This window comes from Etheostoma spectabile, chromosome 5 (assembly GCF_008692095.1).
Source record: "Etheostoma spectabile isolate EspeVRDwgs_2016 chromosome 5, UIUC_Espe_1.0, whole genome shotgun sequence".
NCBI classification, from domain to species: domain Eukaryota; kingdom Metazoa; phylum Chordata; class Actinopteri; order Perciformes; family Percidae; genus Etheostoma; species Etheostoma spectabile.
In genome coordinates, this window is record NC_045737.1 from 30,309,314 (window position 1) to 30,333,489 (window position 24,176).

General features: G+C 41.8%; 1 protein-coding gene across 3 annotated transcripts in view; it reads right to left on the reverse strand.

Annotated features, from left to right (window-relative positions):
- Positions 1-1,247: 1,247 nt before the first annotated feature.
- ccdc125 (coiled-coil domain containing 125) overlaps positions 1,248-24,176 on the reverse strand; it is a 33,443-nt gene continuing 10,514 nt past the window's right edge. For 2 of the 3 annotated variants that reach the window (XR_004332150.1, XR_004332149.1), the window contains exons 9-14: positions 21,266-21,370; positions 19,945-20,074; positions 18,631-18,755; positions 17,275-17,784; positions 4,739-4,749; positions 1,248-1,258 (exon numbers count right to left, since the gene is read on the reverse strand). Coding sequence is in view for 1 of the 3 variants with exons in the window: in XM_032516778.1 (XP_032372669.1) it covers positions 17,404-17,784; positions 18,631-18,755; positions 19,945-20,074; positions 21,266-21,370 (741 nt within the window). In the remaining 2 variants the exon portion in view is untranslated. Of the gene's footprint in view, positions 1,259-4,738; positions 4,750-13,523; positions 17,785-18,630; positions 18,756-19,944; positions 20,075-21,265; positions 21,371-24,176 lie in introns of those variants that run through there. The other variant, XM_032516778.1, reaches the window with a different exon arrangement.

Genomic DNA, 24,176 nt, shown 5'->3' on the forward strand with positions numbered 1-24,176 from the left:
AGAAGTGCATAGAGTCCCATCTGTCCAGCAATAACACACGGGAGGTGTGGCGGGGCATACATGACAACACCAACTACAGGGGCTGTGATTCATCATCAGGAGACTTCAGTGCGAAGCTGGCAGAGGAGCTGAATTGCTTCTTTGCTCGCTTTGAGTCACCACAACCCGCCCCAGCCCTGCCGACACCTCCACCTGGTTTCTGCACTACCCCATCCCTACCCCCATCCACACCTGGTTCCTGCACCACCCCTCTCACCGTAAAGGAGCACAACGTTGAACGAGTACTCCTAGCAGTGAATCCAAGGAAGGCTGCTGGCCCAGATGGAGTTCCTGGCAAGGTGCTCAGGGCGTGTGCTCACCAGCTCGCCCTCATCTTTGCTAGGATCTTCAACCTCTCCCTGGCCCAGGCAGTCATCCCCCCCTGCCTAAATCAGCCACTATCATCCCAGTGCCGAAGAAGTCTCCCATCACCAGCCTAAATGATTACCGTCCTGTGGCCCTCACCCCGGTAATCATGAAGTGCTTCGAGAGACTTGTTCTCCAACACATCAAGGACTACCTCCCCCCAGATCTGGACCCCTATCAGTTTGCCTACCGCACAAACAGATCCACAGAGGATGCCATCGCCGTAGCTCTCCACTCTGCACTGAGCCACCTGGAGCAGCAGCAGAGCTACGTCCGGATGCTCTTTGTGGATTACAGCTCCGCCTTTAACACAATCATCCCGGACATTCTCATATCCAAACTAGTCACTCTAGGCCTCCCCCCTCTCAACCTGTGCCTGGATAAAGGACTTTCTCACCAATCGGCCGCAGACGGTGAGACTGGGCCCCCACCTCTCCTCCACTCGTATGTGAGTACTGGCTCCCCACAGGGCTGCGTGCTGAGCCCCCTCCTGTACTGCCTCTACACCCACGACTGCAGTCCGACCACACAACAACAACCTCATCGTCAAGTTTGCTGACGACACCACAGTGGTCGGACTCATCTCAAAGGGAGACGAGGCAGCCTACAGAGAGGAAGTCCTGAACTTGGCAGCTTGGTGTTCGGAGAACAACCTGTCTCTGAACACCAAGAAAACCAAGGAGATCATCGTCGACTTCAGGAAGAAGAGCACCGACCTAGCCCCCCTGTACATCAACGGCGAGTGTGTGGAGAGGGTCCACACCTTCCGGTTTCTTGGTGTCCTCATCTCAGCTGACATCTCCTGGTCAGCCAACATCACAGCGGTCATCAAGAAGGCCCAGCAGCGACTACACTTCCTGAGGGTCCTCAGGAAGTACGACTGGACTCCAACTTGCTGCTGACCTTCTACCCTCATCCATCGAGAGCCTGCTGACCTACTGCATCACAGTATGGTACGGCAGCTGCACCGTGGCAGACAGGGAGAGGCTGCAGAGGGTTGTAAGGTCAGCACAGAAGATCACCGGCTGCCCTCTCCCCTCCCTGACGGACATCTACACCTCCCGCTGCCTCAGCAGAGCAGAGAACATCATAAAGGACAGCTCCCACCCCGGCTCTGATCTGTTTGACCTGTTGCCCTCAGGAAGGCGCTACAGGTGCATCAGAGCACGGACCAACAGACTCAAGAACAGTTTCTTCCCGAAGGCCATAACGACCCTGAACTCACCCCTGAACTCACATATGCACTGACTCCACTCCACAGCCCCCCCGGCCCCCGGACTGTCTTCTTCATTCCGTCCGACTGTGCAATATTATTGTTATACTGTTACTGTTATATAATCCTCATAGGACACTGGAATCTGTGCAATTTCATTTCATACAGTGCAATATTTAATACATTAACCTTTCCATTACTGTGCAATATGTATTTACTTAATATTAGTACTTAATCATTTCATTCCATCACTGTGCAATATTATTTATTGAGTGTTAACACTTACCTATGCTTATTCAAGCTGATTTATATATGTATACTTGACAGTCACTACACTTTATATCTTTGACTTTATATTTTTGATATTTTATACTGTTATATTCTTATATTTTTTTTGTGTCAACACTGCAAAGGGATTGCTTTAATCTCGTTGCACAAGTACCGTGTACTTGTGTATAATGACAATAAAGGCATTCTATTCTATTCTAACTCCTGACATGTGATCGTAAAAATGAAACCCCAAAACATTAAATCCTCAAGCGCCACAGAAATACTCACACGGTCTTAAACACAGAACATTAAACAAAGAGTCCGAAGGTCTCTGGCTGCAGAGCAGGACCCTGACAGTGAAAGCAGATTAAAATCCTGTGAAGCAAGTATCAGAGCTTTTTTTAAGTCTTTTGGGCACAATACCAAGTCAAACCTCAAGTCTTTAAAATCTCAGTCAACTCAGGTGAAAGAAGCAGTAACTATTTGCAAGTAGTCTGTTGAATTGTCATTAAATTACTCCAAATACTGCATCAGGCTCAATCTCACCCTCTTTCCAAGAGTTTCCAAGAGATGAACATGACCAGGACATGTGTTAAAGGCTTGAGAAACAGTGACAATAACACCTATTACAGCCTGGATTAATAGTGTGTTTCATTTGTACACAGAGGTCGGAATTTACAGGGTTAAAGTCACAAACGCCCTCTGAACTCGGATATCTGAGTTGGGAAGTTGGACACCCTTACCATACCCCAAGCTAAAAAAAAACTTTAAAAAAAACTCTGCCCTGTGCGTCAACATTAGGGACTGTTTGTTCTTCATTAAAAGGGGCTACCAGAGAACCTTTGGGGTCTTTAGTCAAAAAAGACATGACCCTCACTTTGCCAATTATACGTTTTTCTATGACCCTCCAAAATGATTGGGTAAAGGCCAACAATTTCTTGATGCCTTCTGTTCGGGTTTGTCATTAAAGGACAGGTAACCATTGCTTTAATACAACCATGACTAACCTCTGCCTTCTCATCTTACACATCACACTCCAATGTTATGACGGCCATTTCAGTAGATTTACTCACTAACATTGTTGTGGAAACACAATAAGTATGGAAACTAAATGCACACTCCCTGCATTACTTCAAATACTAAGTTAATATTCCTCTAGTAAACTAGTATTCACATGAAATGAAACAATAAACCATTGAGACCATTCAACAAAGTAAACTGGGTAATAACCAATTCAACACAGGATCTGGTTGCTATGGACTCCTCACTAGGCTGCTTCAATCATGGTATATTTTAGCATACAGGTAAAGCTGCCGAAGTTGAACATTATCCAAAACTCCATTTCTCTGTTTCCGGCTGTGTGCTGTCTGCGAGCTTCGACTTTTCAAAATAAAAGCTTGCGTCTGGTCCGCTGTGTTTTTGTCCGTTGGTGCTTCTGATGTTTTTGAACTAAACAGTACGGAAATCATGCTAATGAATAAAATTCTTTTTACAACACGATTGGGAAATCGCACAGTCTCTGTCTGACTAAACAGGGAGGGACCCATCTGCTAGTGATGGGGGGCCGAGACTGAGAGCCACATGGAGCTACATGGAAAAATATGCACAAAACAAGCCACTTTGAAATGTAGCTGTTTTCATGAATACAAAAGTTGGGTGACCCTTTCCTTAACAAAGAATAAAGAGACATGACCCTCCCCTATTTACCTCCGGTGGTCCATTCCATAAATACCAAACGGTCCCTTAGTGAAGGCTTTAGTAACAAACAGTTATTAGCATTTCTGTCTTATTTGTGTCTCATTAAATCAGTCGTACACACAGTCCTGTCTAAATTCTATCTGTGGACGTGTTGCTATGCTATTTTTGTGCACATAAAACAACATAACGCATGCTCTGATTTTTGGGCATTTCTTTAAATTCAATTTTTTTCATAGTATCAAATAACAACAAGACACTTTACAGATCGAGTAGTTCTAGAACACACTCTATAATTTAAAAAGACCCAACAATTCCAGTAATTTATATCAATCACAATTGTCATAGGCGGTGCTAAGCGGCGGACCGAGTCACGGTGTCCGTTCAGAAGTAGTTTTAGTCGTCAACAGAAAACTCAGATGGGACAGATAGTCTAGCTAGCTGTCTGGATTTACCCTGCAGAGATCTGAGGACCAGGTAACAATAGTCCTCAGATTGGACAGATAGTCTAGCTAGCTGTCTGGATTTACCCTGCAGAGATCTGAGGACCAGGTAACCATAGTCCTCAGATTGGACAGATAGTCTAGCTAGCGGTCTGGATTTACCCTGCAGAAATCTGAGGACCGGGTAACCATAGTCCTCAGATGGGACAGATAGTCTAGCTAGCTGTCTGGATTTACCCTGCAGAGATCTGAGGACCAGGTAACCATAGTCCTCAGAAATCCACCAGAGGTTAGAACGCCAACACAAAGAAAGCGGAAGGTAACGGACATCGGAGCAATCTCAGAAGAGGAACATTGTGACTATAGACTAGGCTAGAGCTAAACCCACAATGAAAATCCAACTTGTAAATGTAAAACGCATTAAACTCGATTGGGACTTCATTCCCAGCGCAGTAAATGGAACGCACTATTATACTGTTATGGATGTCGGACAGTATACCAGTACTCTTTAACCCTCTGACTCAACTATTGACCTGTGGTAGCTAATCAGATGTCTGAGCCTGAAAAAAGAGGCTGCATTTCTGTGGTTGAGAAAAGTCAGGAAGAGAGGAATAGAAGAATAGAGAGTGTTTTGGTGGAGCAGTGCTGACATGTGATGGCAACTTCTCCTGCAATACACCAACCTCTCGTTCCCTTGAAGACAAGTCAGGACTGCATGTGCAACTGTTTGATTCAGTGGGCCTCTCTCCAGCTCTTATTGATTTATTAATCACTCCACCAATGAACTAACAGATACTGACCTTTTCAGAGTCCCTGAGCAGCCTCCCCCCCACCCCTACTCCCCAAACCAGCTGAATCGATCATTTAATGGAACATCAAGGCCACACAGATTATTTGTCAGCGCCATGCATGCTCCCATATTCAGATAGGTCAATACATTGACCTTCCCTAAGAAGTGTGTAAACAACAATAGACGGGACTGAATGCCATTATTAACCTCTGTCACCACATTTAAGAGCTATTTAGTCTGCAGGCTAATGAGGACAGACCGGCTGGAAGGGTCACTGCTTCATTGTGTGAATATGGAAAACAGTCAGTTGTGAGTATACAGTACTTGAACACTGGGTAAAGGCTTTGTTTGTTTGCTTGTTTTGTTCATAAGATCATAAATATAAAACCACGTAATATTATTACAGCTACATCTACATCTTTTACAACAATTTCTTCTCAGGTTGCACCCCACAGCTCTGTATTAGGGTCATTAATTTTCTTGTAGTATATGTTTCCACTTGGCAACATTGTTTATTGACTCTCTTCATCTATAGAAAGACAAAAAAGATACACACACACACACACACACACACACACACATATATATATATTTTTATATATATATATATATATGAAAATTATAACTGCTATCTCAGAATGGTGTATCTGTTTTAATTGAATAGTTTCAAATGAGTTCTTTGCAGGAGACACAAAGAAATTTAAAAAAAATCACCAACTTTATAATTAAAACTATTAACATAACTACATATGGATAATATTACAGACTAAATATGACATAAACAGTCTAAAGTTAATCCTTCTCACAGAGGTAACCCAAGTCCATAGTGTCCTAAAAAAACAAAGTGGAAACAGGCCAGCTGGAGCTTACTGTAGAGCACAATGGCCGCAGTGAGGGCTTGGAGGTTGCAGTATTGTTCCCTGATTACTTCAGGCATGAACTCAACTGGATGCACAAGCAAAAGAGAAGGGGGGGGGGGACAAAACAACAATGTGGCTACATCCTAGTCCACGCTGGCCCTATCAGCCGGCCAGTGTGAGAGAGCATTGGCTTTCTCAATGGATGTCAGTCACTGCTCCACTAATGGCAGATGACATGGAACATAATGCACCAACTAGATCCCGGGCCGGCAGGAGTAATGGCTCATAAATTCAGCAGCCCTGGAGCACAGAGCTGTCAAAACCCAGCAGTGCATTGTGGGTTAATGTTTTTCATACCCCTCCCCTCACCCAGCAGTCACTGCAGTGTGCCAATCAGCTTGTGTATGTGTGTGTACATGTGTGTGTATGTATATGTGTGTATATGTGTGTATATGTGTGTGTGTGTATATGTGTGTGTGTGTTGTGTGTGTCGCCCCCCTCTCCCTCTCTCTCACTGCTGCCACTCTCCATGCAGCCAGCCATACTAAAGACCATTTTCTTTTTAATTAATCACGCCGATACTTTGGAACAGCTTTGGTCAGGGTCCAGTCGTGTAGCTTAAGCTCTAATCAATGGCGCAGGGTCAAGAGCTCAGGCAGTGTCAATATTTTCCACAATACCAAAAAAATAAAAGTCCTGGAGGCTCAGGCTGCCCCAAATAAAGTGCCCCGAGGATGCAGGCGGCCCAAAAAGCCCCTGACTGCAGCCTGCGCCTCTGCCATTCTACACTGCTTCTTTTGTTCTTGCTACATGGCTGTAGAGGAGGAGAGGGGCGCTGACCCACAGAGCTGCATCACGTCTGCCTGTGGCAGGCCATTCAGCATGCACCCATGGCACAATTCACTTGACACAAAAAACATGACAGAAGTCCCACTTTCCTTCTATGTTGTGGCACTCAATGACATTTAAAATAAATTAGATTTTAAACTCTCATTACAAAAATGTTTCAACGTCATGAAAAGAATCTCCTGTATCCTGCCGCAGCCAAGTGTGAATCCATCATTAAAACTTAAAATGTGTTGAGGTTCAACTCACAGAATTACATTTTGACTTCTAGTCAAGATTTTAATGTTTCTAAAGATACCAAATATACACTGTAAGAAATAGACCCGTAAAATAACAGAACTGGACTTTGCCCTGTAATTAAAAATGGTAATTATGTGTGTGCCTACAGTTAATATACAGAACATTTGAAAAATAATCAAAAATGTTGAAAAAAAAAAGGTACAAAAATATCGGGAAAAAGTGTCACAAATGGTTAAAAAAAAAAAGCAACAAAAACGTCAAACAAAATGCCTTAAAATGTGGAACAAAGTGACAACATATTCGAAAAACAACTTCAAAAATGTCAAAAGAATCATAATTTTCAGCAAATATGACAGAAAGGTAGTTTTATAAGTCTTACCTACTGCATTTTTCAGTTTTCTGCACACAAAACACATGTAGTGTAACGTGACGTTTTATTATAAAGTACCTTAGCAACAATATACCAGCCTACAGGTCCAGCTGAGATGATGACTTTCTACAGTGGGAAGAGAGTTCTCTACTTTTTATACTTTAACTACATTTTCCTGATGATACTTACACACTTTTACTTTTTTAGGCAACGTTTTCAATGCAGGACCTTTACTTGTAACAGACTATATTTACAGTGAGGTATTAGTACTTTTACTGAAGTAGATAGTAATTAATAAAACCATTAGAAAGAAGGCAAATCTGAGTTGATCTAACGCAGACAGCCATGCTTATTATAGATATCTAGATAGATAGATAGATAGATAGATAGATAGATAGATGAATAGATATTTCTTGATCCCAAAAAAAGGGAAATTATGTTGTTAGAGCAGCAAGTAAAGGATCTGAACACTTTTTCCACCACCGGTGTTATCCCCTGGCTATAGCATGGTACGGGGTTGGAACAAACTGCACTGAAACACTGGCTGTTTGTTCCACATCAGTAATTTCTACTTTTTTTTTTTTTTAATTCACTGAACACTCAGCCCTTTACCCATTGGACCTGATATTATTGTACTGAGCATAAATTGGCATTTTAGAACTGGTTCGGTCACTGTCATAAGATGCATTTGCTATTCAATTCTTATTCCGCTTGTCCGTCCAATTCCCAAACTGCCTGCAATCATTGATGCTTAGCGCGTCAAGGACCTACGGATGATGCAAATGCCTCCGATGGCTCAGGGGCCATCCCAAGTGTGAAAAGCTGTACCATTATCTAAAGCTAATGGGGCAGACGTGGGCAGTGCAAATGATACAGTGGCTCTGGTAATGCAGTTCAGTTCCTGGATATCAATACGGACACTGTGAAAGGAATCCAGTCATTGTGACGGCGGACATTTGTCTTACTGGCTTCCCTTGGTGGAGCAACACTAGTGGCATCTACGTAAAATTCACATCTACATAAGGTTTATATCAGTAGCTAGAGGTAGGATTTTTGTTTTTCATTTTTGTTAAGCAACAGCGCATTTCCTGACAATGGACCTGAGAGAAAAATTAAAATAATTACATAAAATTAATTTAACCCTTGTGTTGTCCTCCCGGGTGAAAACTGAAAACACTTGGTTTTTTTTAATGTTTCTTTAATATATTTTTTCTTGCTTTATTCAACATTTTCTACGCTTTTTTCCCCCAGCTACCACCAGTATAGACACCCCTTAAACCAACTAAATAACGCAAGTTCTACTATCATCTTTTTCAAAATTGATGGTCAATAAACCTCATTTATATGATTTTATACCAAATTCTTTAATTAAAAGCAGAAGTTATGATATATTTTGACAATTAAGTTAATAATCCGTGGTGTCGAAACAGTACTAGCTAAGGCTTTGATAGCAACTGGAACACATGTAGGCTACACCCTCCACAAGCATAAAAACAAGAATAAAGTCCACAAAACAAGATATGACCAATTATGGCACAGAATAGGCCTACTACAAGTTAAAAAAACAGAGTCACTAAACACATCCCTGAATTATATTCAATCAAATGAAAGTAAAGCAAGCCAGTCAGACACAAACATTGAAATAGAAAAATGCAGCCTTAATTAAATATAAGTGCAACCTCATTCTGGTTTTTCCAATAAGAAGGCTTTACACGCAAGTAAAAAAACACACTTATCTCCTATAAATCATATATATTTTCAGTTGAACTGTTACTGAACAGTTGATGCCGATTTACTGCACGGGCGGCAGCATAATAATAAACCAGCTTTCCTACCTTCACCTTGGGCAGCACTGAGTTGACGTTGTGAGGTTCCCTCCGTTGCCCTGTTGCTGCTAGCTTGGCCAACAACATTAGCTGCCTGGTGGTATGTTGCTAGCAGGTCGCTCTGGGAGTGTGGAGGTGAGGTGCTGCTAGCTTGGCTAACAACATTAGCTGCTGGTCATCTGGTGCTAGCAGGTCGCTCTGGGAGTGTGGAGGTGAGGTGCTGCTAGCTTGGCTAACAACATTAGCTCCTTCGTTGTCTGTAGATAGCAGGTGCTCTGGGAGTGTGAAGGTGAGGTGCTGCTAGCTTGGCTAACAACATTAGCTCCTTTGTCGTCTGTAGATAGCAGGTGCTCTGGGAGTGTGAAGGTGAGGTGCTACTAGCTTGGCTAACAACATTAGCTCCTTCGTCGTCTGTAGCTAGCAGGTCGCTCTGGGAGTGTGGAGGTGGAGAGGTGCTGCTAGCTTGGCTAACAACATTAGCTCCTTCGTCGTCTGTAGCTAGCAGGTCGCTCTGGGAGTGTGGAGGTGGAGAGGTGCTGCTAGCTTGGCTAACAACATTAGCTCCTTCGTCGTCTGTAGCTAGCAGGTCGCTCTGGGAGTGTGGAGGTGGAGAGGTGCTGCTAGCTTGGCTAACAACATTAGCTCCTTTGTCGTCTGCAGCTAGCAGGTCGCTCTGGGAGTGTGGAGGTGGAGAGGTGCTGCTGGCTTGGCTAACAACATTAGCTCCTTCGTCGTCTGTAGCTAGCAGGTCGCTCTGGGAGTGTGGAGGTGCGGTGCTGCTAGCTTGGCTAACAACATTAGCTGCCTGGTGGTCTGGTGCTAGCAGGTCGCTCTGGGAGTGTGGAGGTGAGGTGCTGCTGCTACTTCTTTCAGTTACAGTTGCTGAGTTTTATGCCTCTGGCTTTTTAGCCTGTGGTTTATTTATAAAGAAATCTAAAATGCGCTTCTGTGCCATGGCTAGCGAACTTCTGTACTGTTGGCCCGCCGGGAAAGTTCCCACAACTCTCTTCACTCACAAGCGTAGGAGGCAGCAGCGCCTCGGCAGATTCATTCTAAAATTATGTCTTTAGCTCTTACTTACCAAATTGTATAATTGATTAAATTTAATTTCTAATGAAAGGTATTAGGTTTATATTAATAATCAATTTATTAAAAATAAATGTTTTTGTTTTTTAAATTATGGTTGTAGTTGTTTGTCATTTTGTTCGGGGGTGCTGCAGCACCCTTGGCACCCCTAGTTCCCGCGGCCATGGTTTGGCTAAATGTCATTTCCCTATCTTACCCCTACCCCCTACCCCCTTCACCTAGGTTTTGCAAGCCATCCTTTTCATTCTTCACCCACTTACTTCCATCCCTTTGTGTGTGAACAACCAAGTGCAACGCCACAGATGCCTTTAACCCTTCTGTGGTCCTCCTGGGTCCAAAACCGACAAAGATTTGACATTTTTGTCCCTTTTTCAGACTTTCTTTTTCAGTTTTCACTAACACCACCTTACCGCCACTAGTTTTACACTAGTTTTTGGAATTCATGGTCAATAACCCTAATTTCTATAGAATTATACCTAATTTTTGAGTTAAAAAAGCAGAAATTATGAATTATTTTGATTAAGATCAGAAGAACGTACAGTTGAGTTTAGTCGGGAATGAAAGTCAATGTCAATTTTTATTTCTATAGCACATTTAAAAACAACAACAGTTGACCAAAGTGCTGAACACAATCGATGTCAAATACATAAATAACAAGTGTAAAAATGACTACAACCAAAGTGAATCACAGTGAGACAAACAACAACACTTTAAAACATCAGAATCCAGGTTAACGAAGGTTAATAGCTACAGCAAACCGGTGCGTCTTAAGCAGTGATTTAAATGTTTGCAGGGTCTGTGCAGCTTTAATATGCACGGGGAGGTTGTTCCATAGGGTGGGGCGTCATTGCAAAGGCTGTATCGCCCTTATTTTTTAGAATTTGATCTCGGGAGCAGCTGATTTGTTGACCTCAGCGTTCTGACTGGAGAATGGTGGCAGTGATTAATTGTATTTGCAAAGAGCTTTATATGGAATCCAATCCATTATTTGTGGTAATTTGCTTAAAAAGAAACTCATATTTCAGACACAGACATTTTTTAAAGGGGTCAGATTTGACCCGAGGACAACAGGAGGGTTAAGACAAGACTCTTTCAAAGTGTCCACATAGTCCAATTATTTCTCTTCAAGCTGTGGTACTTTGGAGCAGCTACAATCTAAACCCTTTGTCTCTAGACACGCTCCAAACGTACCTTATTCCAAATGTAAGGCCACCTCATCCACATAAAGAGGAGTTTTTTAAGCCATGCTGCCAAATACAGTAAATATGAAAAAAACACTTTTGTTGTCCCTATCTCAATGTTTTGTTGCTTTTCCAAAAAAGAAATTACGTTTTTTTGTCTTTTGTTTTCAACATTTTAATTTTTTTTTACCCTCAGTGCCTTTGTCCCTGTTGTCGCCTTTTTTTTTTCAACAGTTTTTCCCAAAGTTTTACCTCCCGTGTTTTTTTTGTAGTTTTTGTCACTTTTTCCAATATTTTTTATGCTTTTTCCCCCCAATGTTTTGTCACCTGTTCGACATTTTTAACCTCCCATATTTCTGATATTTAAAAAAATTGGAAAACTTGGAAAATGAAGCACCAGATATTTGAATTAAAACTCCCCAGAACCAAGGACCAAGGACCTCACAGATGATAGAGAACGTCTCGGGACCCCCCCCCCCCCCCCCCCCCCCCACCATGCATGTCACATGGAGGCATTAGACCAAGCCCACTTCTAGTCTTAGTTATGTGAAAGAACAACACAAGAGCAATGTAGAAGTAGAATGATAGACATGCTAGCCAATAATGCAACTGACATCAGCTCAATAAGCTGCATGTAACACTGTACCTATACAGAATATCAATGGCAAATCAATTTGAAGAAGTAGTCAAACACATTGGTCGTAATATTACAGAACAGTAAACAAAGGCTTTGTGTCAACTGTATGTCGCTCAATATATTGGCACCTGTTTTTACTTTTTCTTTTTTTTCTTCAGTGTGGCCTTTCCTGTGGAGCTATTGAGCAGCTACAGTCTGAGCAGCTGACCCAGATTGATTTTAGCTCAGGTTTCTCCTGAAACAGGGCCATCACTGGCCACCGCGGGACCAGCACACTGATCAATGCTCGGCCAAGCCCCAGAGGTCAAGAGGAAGATGAAAGGCTGTCGGAGCCCTTTTTGGGAAAGCCAGACGAGAGGAAGATAGTCCAAGGTTTAAAAAAACCTCCATCATGGAAACGTAAAAACACGCTATCAAGTGCAAGTCCATCAGCAGGTGGCGATATAACCCTAACCATTAAGCCATGTTGGCCAATCAGAAGCCTGAAGTTCCCGTAGAGGACAATATAATAATTTATACTGTTTATTGATCCCCATTGGGGAAATTACAATTTACACTTTGTTTTTGTTCACACAGGCCTGAAATACACACACATGCTCAGGACCTATACATGCACAAATGGAGAGATGTCAGAGTGAGGGGGCTGCCAGCGTTGGACCAGCACGCTGAGTGGTTGGGGGGGGGGGGGGGGGGAGGGGTAAGTTGCCTTGCTCAAGAGCACCTGGCGGTGCCCAGGAGGTGAACTGGCACCTCTCCAGTTACCAGTCCACACTCCGTACTTTGGTCGTCTCGGGGACTTGAACCAGCGACCCTCCGGTTCCCAACCCAACTCCCTACGGACTGAGGTACTGCCCCCCCCAGTGCCCATATATTGCATATGTCAAAAGCTACGCCTATGTTGTACAAGAGACTTCAAACCCACTGAGTACTGTAACAAATAATGAAAACTTTACATACAGAGTCCCTCTCTAAATGTTATTTTTTAAGTTATTAAAGTTAATCCTTTTTTGCAATTACTTGGCACATGCTTACTTTTCCTTTAAAAAAAACTGCTTACTCACTCACATGCTTTTGACATACATGTACAACTACTCTCTCTAACTCCATGAGCCACAACCCAATCTATATTTGCAGTGTTTTTTGTGTTGTGTCCATTTGTATGTCTTGTCTTCATTTGCAGTACATTAAGCTCTCAGGGCCCCCCTACTTTAATTTTTCACACCTGACTTTTTAAACGTCATTACCAGGGGTGCCGGGTTGGCTCACCTGGTTCAGCGTGCGCCCCCATGTATCGAGGCTCAGTGCTTGCCGTGCGGCCCCGGGTTTGTTTCTGACCTGCAGCCCTCTGCTGCATGTCTCTCTCCCACTTTTCTGTCTGAATCTGTCCTTTAAATAAAGGCAAATATTCTTTAACCCTCATGTTGTCCTCATGTTGTCCTATATCAGTTCTTTTTAAGTCCCCAAAATAACATGATTGATTCCAAGTACAAATCTCTACTTTCATTAATTTCGGGGCATCTTGTTCAATTTTATAGCATTTGAAAAAATATTCCAGTCTGTGATAATTCATCAACATCCATTCCTTTAATTTTAGTCTCAATAATTCCTAATTTCTGCTTTTCTAACTCAAACATTAGGTATAATTTCCTATAAATGAGGTTTACTGACCCTAAATTCCAAACTAAAGTTAATAAGTTAGTGTTATGAAGTGTTGAAAACGTCAAAAAAAAGTTAAAAACATCGATGAAAAGCATCAATTTTCAATTTTTACGGGAATACAACACAAGGGTTAAAAACACATTACTTCATTAAGTAAAGTAGTATTTCTCAAACAGTGGTCCGTGGACCGCTGCTGGTCGCGGTGGACCCCTGGTCTGCGAGTGACCTGGTCCGTAGATTTGGTAAAATATGTTTTTCAAAACTCTAAACTGTGTTTCTCAAACAGACTCCAAAGCCCAAAAAAAGTGAGGCCCATTTGTCAGCTGACTTGTTTTTTTTTTTTTGAACTGGCTGTTTTTTTTCTGCCGTTTTGTGACAATGTCAAATGCACACATGATCAGCTTGACATTTGAAATATGGAAATATGAAGGAAGAAACTTTACATTTCTGCCAAGCTGACTATTTTGACAGTTAGGTGTTCCATAAGTTTCTGTTTCTTTGGGTAAGTGGTCCTTGGTCTGAAAAGGTTTAACCCTCATGTTGTCCTTGGGTGAAATTTGACCCGTTTTCAACGTTTTGTCGTATATTCAAAATATGGGATGTCGATAAAGCGCCAAAAATGTAAAAATGATTTTTTTTTAAACACGCCAAAACATTAAAGCAACCACATAAACAACGATCAAACACGCAATAAAAAGCATCAAACGTCAAATATAAGCAACCGAAACATTGAAAAAATGACATGTATTGGGGGGAAAAGTGGAGAAAAAAAATGTCGGAAAGAACGATTCAAATGTTGAAAAAAGAGACCAACAATTGGGGGTGGGGGGGGGCACTAAAATTTCAAATACAAAACTTTGGGACTTTTTCATGTTTGACTGGAAGACAACACGAGTGTATGAAACGGGCTGTATGAATACAGCGGTCTGGCCTTTGCAGGTCTAGTACTCTGAGGGGGTTTCTTGTGATGCTGGAACACAAAGCTACATGACCGGATCCGAGTCATGAAGTCTGCATGTGCTCTGGGAGCAGCCGTCCACACTCTGAGAGGGACATGTGTGGACAAACACTGCCCTCGGCTGGCCACTTCCTGTGCACCATGCTGTCAAATTGAACCCTTTTCCTATATCAATGTTCTTTTTCATAACCCAAAATAACATGATTGATTCCACACAACGCTCTTTGGCACGTACAAATCTCTACTCTCATTTTTTCTTTGGCTGAAAGTAGACAAGCATAACATAACATATCTACTTACTTGGTAAAAATATGATTTTGGGAAAGGGGCAGGACCAAATAAGCTACTTGCTTCCACCTGCTCCTTCTCAAACTAATCTAATATATATATATATATATATGTATATATATGTATATATAGATTTATTTTTATTTTATTTATATCTTTTTTTGTTAAATTCTGATTGTTCTGATTGTCTGATTTTTTTGCTTGGTCTTGCGATATTGTTGATTGTTCGAGATGAATAAATACATTAAAGGAAATAACTATGTTTGGATGTACTGTACATACAGTACAGGCCAAAAGTTTGGAACCGCCTTCTCATTCGATGCATTTTCTTTATTTTCATAACTATTTACATTGTAGATTCTCCCTGAAGGCATCAAAACTACGAATGAACACATGGAATTACAAAAAAAAAGTGAAATAACTGAAAACATGTCTTATATTCTAGTTTCTTCAAAGTAGCCACCCTTATATATATATAGATATATATTTATAGATATATATGCGAGAGCAAGTTATAGAGAAAGGGGCTAAGATGATTTTTTTAAGGCTCTGTGCTCTAGCGATGACATCACCCCCTGTAAGTCACGCTATACACACCCATAATTAGCTTCCAGAAAGGAACACTAAACTTAATTTTCACAATAAACTGTTACAAATGTCAAACTGCTGCGATAGATCCTCATAGCTGAAGTTTTTTGGGACCGGTTTAAAGTTTGACTGGAGTCGGTAGGTGAACGTATGAAGCAGGAGAAGCATTTTGAAGTGGAAGAGGATTTAAAGTCTGCTCTCGTTGACTTTAATTGTAAAAAATAAAAATAAAAAGTATAAATAGCCGAACAAATGGTGAAGTGTCGTCATGTGAGACAGGGCCTTCCAGGCAGTCGCCCCTCGGCTCTGGAACGCCCTCCCAGAGTCCCTGAGGGCCCCACAAACTGTGGAGACTTTTAAGAAGGGCCTAAAGACACTATTATTTCAAAAGGCCTTTTAAACAGTCATTGTTTTAATTTTAGTTTTATGGTGTTTTATTATTGCTTGTCAATTGTTATCGTACTCTGGACACTGTTTTTAACTCCCTATTAACTGTAGCCCTTTGAGATTTCCTTTTGAAATGTAAAGGGCATTATAAATAAAATGTATTATCATTATTATTATTATTATTATTATTATTATGTGCTTACTGGGAAGAGGGGAACATTTTGAGATTTGAATGTTTTTTGTAGTATGCAGAAGTCAGAGGCGACCAAAGAAAGTTGAAGAATTGAATAACAATACTGTCAATGGCGCTGAATCAACATTCACACAATGTGGGATGAGATGGGAACGTGGCTTGATTAAATGATAAAACTGCTTGCCATACTGTGATTGGTTGGAGGTCGGGTTAGGCAATGAGCGATCAGGTCAAGTAACACTTTATTCACCCGTCCTCCTCCCTACAATCTTCTTCTTCGTCACATTGCTTCCCACTTTAAGATCCTAATCAGCACGTTATTTTAGTTTGTCAGTGTGAAGCATGACAGGCATTTGCATTGAATGGTCAAAGAAAAGGGAGCGATGTCTGCATAACACCTGAATGCTCCGGGAAAATACTTCAACTGTGCAGATAAGGCGCCTTTCTGCAATTATTAACCCTTGTGTTGTCCTCCCGGCTAAAGAAATCGACACTTTTTTCAACTTTCCTTTCCCCTTGGCTTCCGGCACACAAGATTTATTTTTTGAAAGTTCTGTTTTTTCAATTTACAATTCGTATCACTACCAAGTGATACGAGTGTTACACTTATTCTTGGAATTCAGGGTGAGTAAAGCTAATTTTTAAGTTTAAAAAGCAGAAATATGCTTTAATGCAACTGAATAAAACACCCAGAATCCAATGAAAGTAGTGTACAGATCCTTCAGGGTTACATGGAACCATCTATGTTAATTTCTGACAATTTGCTTGAAAGAAAACCATATTTTTGATATAAATGTTTTTTTTTTGTTGAAAATGGGTCAAATTGGACCCAAAGACATCAGGAGGGTTAAGCATTATTATATATTTTTCACTGGATGGGATCGCAGCTGAGTGTGAAGGAAGGGGCCGGGATGAGGACCAGCACCTCAAAAACTGAGGTCATTGTTCTCAGCAGGAAACCGATGGAGGGCCTACTATTTTGGGTACGGAATGAGTCCTTACCCCAAGTGAAGGAGTTCAATACTTTAGGGTCTGGTTGGCAAAGTGAGGGGACAATGGAGCGGGAGACTGGCCGGAGAATCAGAGCAGCGGGGGCGGTATTACACTCACTGTAACGCGCCGAAAGAGAGCACAGCCAGAAGGCAAAGCTCTCAATCTACCGGACAATTTGACCCTATTATAGTCATGAAGGCTGGGTCCTGACTAAAAAGGTGGATTTCCTCAGGAGGGTGGCTGGCGTCTCCCTTAGCGATTGCTAATCTCCAATGCCCGTCCTAAGAAGGGCCGTTTGTCAGCTGTTGTGTGGACTTCACTCACTTGTCTTTTGAACATTCAGTACAACATCGTCTTTTTTTGAACTAGGCGTTTGCATTGAGCCAGGTGGTGTGTGCTAAAACCACGTCTTCCTATTCTAGAATCGAACCCTGACTGCTGCGTCTCTGTCTGAGACAGGAGTCTGCTGACTGGATCAGGACTCTGGTTGGTCTGAATTCTGGATTTCAGTCTTGTGGTTTTTGTGCTTGGACGGTGGCTGGCTGTTGGACTGCGATGGGTCTGACAGCTCCTGTGGTTCAGTCCTGGACTCTGACAGACGCGCTGGTAGTCCCGGGGGATGCTGGGAACCTAGCAGCTGTAGCTGTTGCTGGGCATGGATGCTCGACTCTGATGAGACGTGGGCTTCTAGCTTCGACTCTGACGTATCCGAAGTCTGCTGGTTGTGGTTCTCTGGTGGGTCTGCTGGCCGGCAATGGGAATCCAGATGCAACTGTCTCTGCAGCTCCTCTGCACTGTGGGCTAACATGATGCTCACCTTCCTCTGGTGGGCCAGGGCCTCCTCCTTGTCGTTCAGCTGCAGCAGGAAACACAGCATTAGGGAGCACAGGGGCAGAAAACAATCCTCTCCGGAGACAAAAAACGCCCGAAGACTTCTTACATGGTGACCTTTTACGAGTTTTAGCTCTACCAACCCCTCAAACAGTCTAATAATAATGATCAGTACAGTAACAGATGAGTAACTGAGTAAAGGTACTGACACACTCCAGAATTCAGAAAGCTCTGAAATGGTTTTTTCTCTCCAATGGAACGTTTGGCCGTGCCGAGCCAAACCATGCCGGGCTGGATATCCTTTAAAAATATTCACTACTAGTACTGATACCAATACTGTGACTTTGATACCGGTTGCTAAACGACAGACACAGACATTATCAGATCTTGGTAGGTGCATGCTGAATGCTGATTGGCTCACTGATGCTGACACGATTTTCTCCTTAGGTATTGAGATTTGGAATTGAAGGACGAGGCATATGTCCCATAACAATACTAAAATGCTGGTATCGGTATTGGAAAGTACTCCAGTTTATTCACCGATCCGATACAACATCATTTTGCCACTAATTTAAAGTTGTGGCTGACTATCAAAATGGATAATGGCATTCATTGTCTGTGTTACTGTTTCACAAAGAGTTTAACCATCCCAGTCACATCCATACAGGGATAATAGTATACTAGGTATGTAATACTGCTGTTATTACATAATAAAATATATGACACTTTGGTATCGGATCAGTACTCAGTATATACAAAAGTTCAGGTATCAGAATTGGGTTTCAGGACATCGCTAATAAGGACTTCCTCAGTCAGTCGGTGTGCTGTGATCTCTAGATTACAGGCCGGCCGGTATAAGAGGGACACTAACCAAGTCCAGCAGTCGGTAGAGAGTCTCAGTCTCAGTCTCAGTCTCCGTCTCCGTCTCAGGCATCTTGGACGGCAGCAGTCCTCTCAACCTCTGGCTCACACTGATTAACGGGCTGCTGTTAGCACCTGGAGGAAAGAAACAGCTGCTGGTCTGATGATCCAGTAAATGGGAGCTATGAGGCAATAAAATCAGATTATATATAGCTAATATATAGATCAACTCTGACACGGACCATCTGGTCTGATAAGCCCCCTATCCATGAAAAAAGTTCACCAGAATCTGTCTTTCTGTCTTTACTTTTACTCTATGTAACCCTTAACCCTTATTTAACCCTTATTTAACCCTTATTTAACCCCTGTGTTGTTTTCCAGTCAAGTTATAAGTCATCACTTTTGCTGACATTTTTTCTCAATGTTTTTAACTTTTTTTTACGTTTTTGTCCTTTTGATGCTTTTTTTCAATTTGTTAATTTGTCACGTAACTAACTTATTAACTTTAGTTTTAGTTATTTTTGGAATTTATGGTCAATAAACTTCATTTATGGGAAATTACACCTAATATTTGAATTAGAAAAGCAGAAATTAGGAATTATTGAGACTAAAATTAAAGGAATGGATGTTGATGGATAATCACAGACTGGAATATGTCAACTTTTACTCAATACTATTTCAAATACACTTCAATTTGTTTTAAAATACTATAAAATTGAATAAGACACCCCAACATTAATGAAAGTAGAGATTTGTACTTAACCAAAGAGCATTGTGTGGAATCAATCATGTTATTTTGGGGGATTAAAAAGAACATTGATATAGGACAACGGGTCAATTTGATCTGAGAACAACATGAGGGATAAGAAGGGATAATGCATATTAATTGAAAATGATCACCCTTTATTTAGAATGGCTCTTATTAATACGTAGTAGCATTGTGATGTTTTCTGTTCTTTCTGCTTTTATGTATTAATTTTCTAATTTTGCTGTACGTTTTACTTCATGTATAGGCACTTTGGATACCTGCTGGTTGCTGTAAAGCGCTAAATTAATAAATGCTTATTGATTGATAGATATAAATGTGCCAGATTTAGCCATAAGGCTCATTTTCTTATCAGCAGTCCCTGGCAGGTTGATGACATTAAAGAAAACACAAGCACAGAAAGGCTAACTTTCCAAACGTGCGTTTTCTATCTGGTGTTTTACAATCCCCTCTGGCAGTGGAGGGCGGGACAACGATGAAACATTTTATCACAAGTAAAATATGTGCACATTTCCTGATGTTTTCCCAGTTGGAGACGTTTGCTGAGAGCACACTTGCCTTCAGCTTTGCCCTGATGAGACTTCAGGAGGAAGTGCTCACTCCGTTTCCTCAGCTGCTGTTCAAAGGCGATGCGAAACGCATCGGCGACCATCCACGCCTCCTCTCTCTTCAGACGCTGCGCATCCAGCTGGAGCACGCACACACACACACACACACACACACACACACACACACACACACACACACACACACACACAACACACACACACACACACACACACACACACACACACACACACACACTTGCCTTGGTAAATACATAAACAACAAAACAAATATATACATACAAAATAAGTAATGCCTGACACACAGGCCTGAATTACACACACATGCTCAGTACCTCTACATGCACTAAATGGAGAGATGTCAGAGTGGGGGGGGGGGCTGTGCCCCAAGCAGTTTTAGGTTTGCAGTGCCCAGGAGGTGAACTGGCCCCCCTCCAGCTACCAGTCCACCACCATACTTTGGTCCGTATGGGGACTTGAACCAGCGACCCTCCGGTTCCAACTCCCCCACTGACTGAGATCCTGCCCCCCCCCGCTTACACATGAGACAGTTCACATTCACATATCAGCTGTCAGAAATTACCTGTGCTGCAGGTCAACATTTCTTTTTGGTTTAGAGTGAAACTTTTTTTTTTTTTTTTTAAGATTATTTTTTGGTGCTTTTCCATTTATTAAAGTGACAGTGGCTAGACATGAAAGGGGGGAGAGAGATGGGGGATGCCACGCAGCAAAGGACCACAGGTCAGACTTGAACCCCGACCGCTGCACGACTCAGCCAACATGGGGCGAACGCTCTAACTGGGTGAGCTAGAGGCCGCCTCAGAATGAAACATTATTTAAAATGAATTAAATGAAATTATTTCGTGCACATGCTTTGGAACAGTACAGCAAAGTTAGTTAAGATTACCAAAAGTTAACTTTGAACCTAAAAATAGATGCATTTTAAGCACTAGTTGTCAGGAGGTTAGTTAAAACTACTTCCGAACGTACACATGTTCCCCCAAAACAAGTTCCTTCCGGAGACTATTTAGCAGCGGCACTGCGGCTCTGTCTGGCGCTTAGCCCCGCCTATGATGATTATGATTGGTTTAAAGAAATGCCAATACACCAGAGCATGTTTTTCTCCCATCCAGGAATGTTGTGTGGACTAACCAGACCTTCCTCCGCAGCGCTGTGGAGGAGAGCCTGGCAATGTGAGACTATGTTACATCTAACTAAGGCAGGAGAGGCGTTCAGAAGGACGGAGGTTCTGTCACATGGACAACAGGAGTGGTTTGTGAGCAGGAGGAAAAAGAAGAGGATGGAGCGGGTACCTCCTGTTGGAGCTGGACCAGCTGCTTCCTGCTGCCAGCCGCGGCCCGACTGCACGGACAAGCTCCAGCAGCACCGAGACACCGGCACGCCCCCAACACCGCCAGCTGAAAACACAAACGCCATGAAGACTTAGACGGACCCTCCTGAGTACAAGTACACCTTACTCATAAATTATTATAAATGTCGCACCAAATGCATGCTCGTCTAATCTTAGTTGTAGTCCATTACTTTTCAGATTAAGATCTTTTAAAAAGGCATACAAACAGCTCCTTCTTAACAGTTACACTTGCACACATTAATAAATTGGTTTATGTATTGTCCAAGCCTTGTTTGCACTGACCGTATTTGTTCAGCCCAGCTGATGTTTTGTATAAATGTCTTTGTCCTTATGTGACTGTATTGTGGTTTTCAGTTGTCAAAATCTATGTTTCTATATCGATGTCTTGTATTAATGTGTGTCCTGACGTGCTGTAACCCTGTTTTATGTTTCTGCAGAACAGGAACCTGCTGAAAACCAGTTTTTAAACTGAGTCAGGCCCGTTTTTATATTGCAATGTAATGTTGCTTTTTCTAACTTTCCTGTATAATAAATATATGAAATGAAATGAAAAAGATTTTGCAATTAAAAACATTTGAGAAGCTTCTAAAACACAGGTCATGATAACAGATTAAACTAGTGTCTGTCTTTTTTTGTTTCCCTGATTCCAAGGTAAGATGATCTAGTTTTTTTCACATACAGCTAATATTAGAAAAAAGTACACAAACTATGACAAAACATTTCTGTATCTTGTCTGTTTTCGTTGATTTATCTTCCTTTAACTGTGTATCATTTGGTCTGATATAGCTTTACATTTTGTAAGTTTTACCTGAGTATCTGTTTGTTGTATTGCTTGTTTTTATCTTTTGTAGAGAAATGATCATGTTTTAGTAGTATATATTTTTACCCTCTTTTGTAATATGGCAGGATGTTGAATACGCCTTTAAGGATTAACTCCTCTCCTCCACTGTAATTGCTTGTTTTTAAATCATAGTGTATATCACATGTTTGTGCAAATAAAGTCAACTAAACTATCAGAATTTAATTTTTCTTTCTGCCCAAACAGAGCTACAGAGGACGCCAAGTCCCATGTCCCACGTCCCACGTCCCACGTCCCACACCCTACACACAGCCCCCTCCCACCTGGAAGCGAGGATGCTGTTTTGTGGACTACAGGGCTGCGTTCCACACCAAAGTGTCCTCCTGGCTCCTCTACTCCAGGACCTGGGCCTGAACACAGCACTGTGTGACAGGATCCTGGACTTTCTGACAAACCGCCTCCTAGGGCTGGCTACCAAATTCAGTACTTTTTGGGCAACAACCAAATTGCCTAAAAAATCAAAGAATCGACTACTGCATAATGCCTCGTCCTTAAATACCCAATTATATTATTGCATATTATTATTTGACTACATTTTCCTGATGATAAACATAGACTTTTACTTAGGTAACATTTTCAATGCAGGACTTATACTTGTAACAGTATTTTTACAGTGTGGTATTAGTACTTTTAGGAAGTAAAGGATCTGAATACTTCTTCCAGTACAAAATCTAATACCTGGGGGTAAACACCACCAGGACTCGACGCGGGCCAGCGACAGTACAACTGTTGTGAAAAAGGCCCAATAGCATCTGTACAGCCTCAGGCGCCTAAAGAAGCCCCATGATCCTCAGGGACCTCTACCGGGGCACTACAGAGATCCCCCTGACATGCTGCTTCTTCACCCGGTATGGCAGCTGCACCCCCCCCTTGGACCGCAAAGAGCCGGGGAGGGTGGTGCACACGGCACACAGCACATCTGGGTGTGAGCTGTGGACCAGGGGTGCCTGGGGACGTCCCTGAGGAGAGATGCTCGCCCTGCGGCCCTTAGGAGGAGGGACAGGACCCCCAAAGCACGCACTAGCACAGCAAGGTACAGCTTCCCCCCCCCAGGCCACAAGACTGCTACATAAATAACACACACACACACACTCACACACACACAAATGGAGGAAGGAAGGAAATAGGGCAGAGAGGACCGTCCATACCCACACACACCTGGACTCACATAAATACCTGGTCACTTTAACACTTTAACACTTGATACTCACACTTTATGATAATTTATGGTAAATGTCTTTTTATAGCCAAAGGTTGTTATTTTATTGTTTTAATTGTTATTATTATTATTATTACTGTTATTATTGTTATCTTCCTCTTTTTCTCTCTATACTGTATTCTTGTTGCTAAAAGCCAATGCTGGAAATTTAACTTTCCTTGCGGGAGTCATCCCAAAAGTATTAATTTATTAATTAATGTATTAATAAAGAGAAGTCTAAGTCTAAATGTGCAATATCCATGGTCTTATACCTTCAATGTACAGTACATCATCTTTTAATGTCTCATATATTTGTAGTTATATTTCATTCTATTGTATTTTATGTATTTTTACATTTTCTTTTGTTGTTAGATAAAGGTATTTCACACGGTTGTACTTGTATAACCGGAGGGAAAACAAGCATCTTGCATCTTGAATGTTTAATAATCTCACGACCCCTCCAATTGACCTGGTGACCCTTTGGAGGGGCCCGACCCCTAAACTAGAAAACTGTGTACTAAGTAGTAAAAGTAGCTCCTACAGTAACATGTTGCTCTAACACTGATTCTAATAATGATACACAGAATGAGATATCAGTCACAGGAGACACTTCACTGCACATGTACATCTACTGCTGATACTACTAAGATACTTGCTTTTGTACTTTTAATAGAATTTTAAATGCTTAGACATGTATTGGTGTATTTTTACATTGTTTTGCTACTTTTCCTTAAAGGTACAGTAAGTGATGCTGAGCAAAGCGTTTTGACATTTGAACTTAACTAACAAACAAAT